The following is a 5474-nucleotide window of genomic DNA, read 5'->3' as shown; positions in this document are numbered from 1 at the left end:
AAGTTTCTTTTAATTTGTTACCTAACAGTGTTTTATAATGCTCAATGATAGTACTGATAAGCATATTTAGAGAGGTTTGTATTTTTAGTTCGCACCATGGGAAATGGTCAGTGTTTTTCACCTGTTGAAAGTGGCTTCTCCAAACCTCTGAAGTCCCTGATTGGTCGTAGGGAAAATGTAATTTTGTATATAAACAGAACATGAGCCTAAGTTTTGTTGTCGGTTTTTCTCTGAACCAACGAAGGATGAAGCTTTTGATCTTGGCTGCATTGTTCGGACTGAGCTTTGCTCAGTTTGACGCAAACACCAAAAACGGAAGGACTGCCATCGTCCACCTCTTTGAGTGGCGCTGGGCCGATATTGCAGCAGAGTGTGAACGCTACCTTGGACCAAATGGCTTTGGTGGAGTTCAGGTATTTATAAACACATCATTATAGTTAAGCCTGCAAGGAGTTCATTTGCAGTTTATAATTTGTTATGCTCTGTGAGGGAAAAAAAATGCATAACAGTACTAACAAACTATTGATTTTTCATTTCAGATCTCTCCTCCAAGTGAAAGCATTATCGTCACAAACCCCTGGCACCCTTGGTGGCAGAGATATCAGCCAATTGGTTACAATCTGTGTTCCAGATCAGGAAATGAAAATGAGCTGAGAGACATGATCACTAGATGCAACAATGTTGGGGTAAATATAAATGACAAATGGAGTATAACTAGCAAATTGCTTTATGTTCCCTATGTAAAATTGATAGACTTCCGGTTGTTGTGTAGGTGAACATCTATGTTGATGCAGTCATCAACCACATGTGTGGAGCAGGTGGTGGATCCGGTACCCACTCAAGCTGTGGTTCATATTTTGATGCCAACAACAAGGACTTCCCCACAGTTCCTTACTCCTACTTGGACTTCAATGACGGCAAATGCAGCACTGGCAGTGGAAACATTGAGAACTATGGGGATATCTATCAAGTATGAGATGATATTATGTCAAAGTGTTCATTTCAACCATTGATTTATTGTGCAGTGTTGACTCTCGTTGTTTTCGTATTACACATCTAAGCACTGTTATGATGGCAGGTGAGAGATTGTCGTCTAGTTGGTCTTCTGGACTTGGCTTTGGAGAAGGACTATGTGCGTGGTAAGGTGGCCGACTACATGAACAAGCTGATCGACATGGGAGTGGCTGGATTCAGAGTGGACGCCTGCAAGCACATGTGGCCCGGTGATCTTTCTGCTGTCTACGGCCGTCTCCATAACCTGAACACACAGTGGTTCCCATCTGGTGCCAGACCTTTTATCTTCCAAGAGGTATTTCCATTAATTTCTAAAAGAAATACATAAAAGTGACACATTATGTATGGGTGACTTATTAGGTATGTTTTTAGGTTATTGATCTCGGTGGAGAGCCCATTACATCAGGTGAATACACTGGACTCGGAAGAGTGACTGAGTTCAAATATGGTGCCAAGCTGGGAGATGTCATCCGCAAATGGAACGGACAAAAACTTGCCTACGTCAGGTAAGTAAAGCTGTGGACTTGCATTACTATTAATTATACAATGGTTATTTAGTCATCGAATTTGATTGGTCAAACAGCGTTCCAAGACTGCTGATGTACAGTCCAATAGCACTAGGACTTTTCACTGGTTATAACACTACACCATTGTTAGGTGGTGTCAAGTAACTGTACAAGTAACTCAATGAATCATTACCTGAATTGAATTGAATGCAATTGAATCATTCACTAAGCTAATTTGTTTTGAAATACAGATTCAGTCAGAAAAAAGTGACCATTTTTATGATTAAGCAATTGAATTATTCACTCACCCCATTTGGAATGAAACAAATGACTGTTTTTAAGAGTGACCAACTGAATCATTCACTCATGGATGCACTCATCCACTAACTCATGCATATCAATAGTGCAACAAAAATAAGAATTAGAAGAAGGTACTCTATTTTAACTTCTGAACAATAAAACAGATGAAAAACAGTTGATACTGAGTGTAATGTTGTATAAATATGTGAACTTTATTCATATATTAGCTCTGTTTTGTCACATGGTTGTATTTATTGTTTCTTGCAACCTAAATTTGACAGATGAACTGTTTTTGTTACAGCAACTGGGGTGAGGGCTGGGGCTTCATGCCTTCTGATAAAGCTCTGGTGTTTGTTGACAACCACGATAACCAGAGAGGACATGGTGCCGGCGGTGCATCTATTGTGACTTTCTGGGATTCCAGGTGCAACTTCGTCTTATTTTCATTTACAAAACGGCATTTGCTTGTTGAATGAAAACATAACATATCCTTTCATCTTTATTCATCATTCTCTTTTTAGGCTTTACAAAATAGCTGTAGCCTTTATGTTGGCCCACCCATATGGATTTACCAGAGTAATGTCCAGCTACAGGTGGGACCGCAACATCGTGAATGGACAGGTAGATGATCAAGCTTAGTCAAGTAAGAAAACAAATACTAATCAGTTTTAAAGTGTTTTTCTCTTAATAACTGCTTGCTTTCTCATTACTCAGGACCAAAATGATTGGCAGGGACCCCCCAGCAATGGTGATGGATCCACCAAACCAGTTCCCATCAACCCCGACTCTACCTGTGGAGATGGCTGGGTTTGTGAGCACAGATGGCGTCAGATCAAGTGAGTTCTATCCTACAGTTTCATAACAAAAATCCTTACACATGTAAACATCCATTTTGGGGTAATTTTATTTAGCAAGGATGCATTAAAATTATTAAAAGTGAGGGTGAATATATTAATGTTTTACAAGACTCTCATTTAAAATACATATCTTTACAAGTTAAAATGCAAATATTTAAAATTAACCTTTGCCATCACAGATATTAATGTGAAAATATATTAAAATAGAAAACATTCATTCTAAATTGTAAGAATATTTTACAATATTACTGTTTTAGTGCATTTTTGATCAAATAAAAGCAGCCTTGATGCATAAGAGAAATCTGACCCCAAGCTTTTGAACGTTAATGTACCTGAGAATGTATAACCATCATAGGGGCCTACAATAAAAACAAACTTTACTCCACAGAAACATGGTGGCCTTCCGTAATGTTGTAAATGGACAGGCATTCTCTAACTGGTGGGACAATGGAAGCAACCAGATCTCTTTCAGCCGTGGCAGCAGAGGGTTCATTGTCATTAACAATGATGACTGGTAAGAATTAATTCTTTAAAAAAGGTAAAATATGAGAAAAGATTCTGAAAGGCTTTGAATTTCTATTGAGATATATACTGTTTTTAAAACAAGCTATACTAGTAGGTGCTCTGTATATAGCTGCAGTCACTGTTATCAACAGTATATAATTTATAACATTCACTTGTGCTTTAGGGAGCTGAACGAGACCCTCAACACTGGCCTGCCAGCAGGCACCTACTGTGATGTGATCTCTGGTCAGAAGGAAAGTGGCAGATGTACTGGCCTTCAGGTGGTGGTTGGAAGTGATGGACGTGCTAGCATCAGAATCAGCAACCAGGCAGAGGACCCATTCATTGCCATTCATGCCGACTCCAAGCTTTGAAAGTTATTTAAATAAACAAGCAGCATAAAAGTTAGAACTACTGTCATTTTTTACACTGTATCTTCCTGTTGGCTCCAGCTGCAAAAAGTGCATTTCCAGTTTATCTTTAGAATTAGAGTATTATTACTGTAAAAATTACTGTAAAATATTCTAGATTGAATGTGTAAAATTCTAAATTCCATTCACCCTACATATTTTCAAAGCTGTGCAATGATATATAAAAACATTAAACATAAAGTAAATTAAGTAACTTATCAGAGTAATAAAGTAACTTATTAATAAATAAATAAGTAAAGTATAAAAATGAAACACAAATATATTAATACAAAACATAAAGGTAAAAAAAAAAAATACTACTACTACTACTAATAATAATAATAATAATCACACACTGTAATTTATTTAAAATAAGCTGTGTGTGTCCAGTAATGGACTGCAGTTGTTTCTCACTCATCAGTACACATCACTGTGACACTCTAAACACAGCGTATATAAACTTGTGTGTCAATGCCCATATTTGGTTTTCCCTGTTCCTATTCCCATTGTTTTCCATTGACTTCAGGTGTCTCTCGTCATCCCCTCATTTAGTTGTGTATTTAGAGAATGTTCTGTGTAGCGTTTTAGCTCAAAAGGGAAATGTATATAAATAATTACAATTAATTATGATTAATTATAATTATTTATATCAGCTGCCAGTAGTAACTGTAGCAGAATTATTTTTCCATCAACTAATCTGTTCGTCCAGCAAACACTCAGTATAATTTTTATATCAACTCTAAGAAATTTTATGTTCTTGGCCACAGTAAATAACTTTCTTAAAGTACCATTGCATTAGAGCATGTAGCTCGAATCAAAATCGTAAAGGGACATTAATTTACAAGGCATAATCAGAATCAAAACTCATGTAATTTGTGCACAGGAGTTTTATTAACGAAGGACTAACACATAACTAATCTAAACAAACAAACATGAAGTCACTCATACATGGGGGGAAGGGTCAGTGAAAAGCCATTAGAGATACAAGAAAATGAAGCTATGAAAAGAGTCAGTTAACCACCTGAGTGAAACCATCACTGCTGTCTACAGCTTATACTAAACCTCTGTTTTGTTTAGTTAGATGTACAATACTTGCATTGCCTTGGTCGTTGAACAAGTGTCTGAATGCAGTCTCGGGTGAAAGTCTTGATGGTTTGGAGCAGTGGTGGTTTTGGAATCGCGATCATGTTCTTCCGGGTCTGAAGAGTGATGAAGATGTTCAGCAATGGACGACCTCCAAAGATGTTCTGACTCGATGGAGACTGGGAGTTTCTTCCCATGTGAAAAGTGTAGAAGAACCAATAGCTGAGAGGGACCCAGCTGAAATCCTATGATCTTTGGGGAATGGAAAGATAAGGCCGCAAGGCCTGCTGCACGCTTAGGGAAGTCCTGAAGAGTTCTAGCTCATCCTTCTCATCCTCTTAGGTTCTAAAAGAACCAATGACTGGCTGAGGCGAGTCACTCATGTCAGACAAGTGAAGAACTGAAAGAAAACACGCAGAAGAAATGAGAAATGTCTGTTCGAGGACATTTCCGTGAGGATGAATTCCAGGGTTGAGCAAAGATGAACTCCAGTGCTATTAGTCTGACTCTTTGTGGTCGAGAGCCACAGCTCTATATATTGGGGCCTGTCGGGCCCGCCGGGCATGCCCTGTGCCGGCTCAGGCTCCCCATGAGTCCTTCCGCACAGGCAGTAATCTGAAGATTTTGCAGAAGAGCGAAGGGGAAGAAGAGAGACAGCCTTTAAGGTCTCTGGGGGGGGCTAAACCTCCAGGAGGTCAGAGAGCCAATAGTGACTTTCACTTTTGGAGGGAAAGCTTACGAGCATGGTATTTTGCATATGTAATTCGACTGGGTGTTGATGCAAAAACTGCTAAGGATTT

General features: G+C 38.6%; 1 protein-coding gene across 1 annotated transcript; it reads left to right on the top strand.

The window, feature by feature from the left end:
* Positions 1–206: 206 nt before the first annotated feature.
* Positions 207–3585, top strand: amy2a (amylase alpha 2A). The gene is made up of 10 exons (XM_051133873.1): positions 207–413; positions 540–686; positions 773–970; positions 1079–1309; positions 1387–1520; positions 2122–2244; positions 2342–2441; positions 2535–2656; positions 3066–3191; positions 3366–3585. Exons 1-10 carry the CDS (start codon positions 246–248, stop codon positions 3553–3555), a joined length of 1539 nt encoding a protein of 512 aa, XP_050989830.1. The 5' UTR covers positions 207–245; the 3' UTR covers positions 3556–3585.
* Positions 3586–5474: the final 1889 nt, after the last annotated feature.

Source organism: Labeo rohita, chromosome 2, assembly GCF_022985175.1.
Source record: "Labeo rohita strain BAU-BD-2019 chromosome 2, IGBB_LRoh.1.0, whole genome shotgun sequence".
Classification (NCBI taxonomy): domain Eukaryota; kingdom Metazoa; phylum Chordata; class Actinopteri; order Cypriniformes; family Cyprinidae; genus Labeo; species Labeo rohita.
Note: the sequence above shows the minus strand (reverse complement) of the source record. Positions and strands in the feature narration are given on the sequence as shown.

Coding starts and splice junctions, on each gene's coding strand:
- amy2a (XM_051133873.1), top strand. CDS start 246: ATGAAGCTTTTGATCTTGGCTGCATTGTTCGGACTGAGCTTTGCTCAG. Junction 971..1,078: donor ACTATGGGGATATCTATCAA/GTATGAGATGAT, acceptor TTATGATGGCAG/GTGAGAGATTGTCGTCTAGT. Junction 2,442..2,534: donor GCAACATCGTGAATGGACAG/GTAGATGATCAA, acceptor CTCATTACTCAG/GACCAAAATGATTGGCAGGG.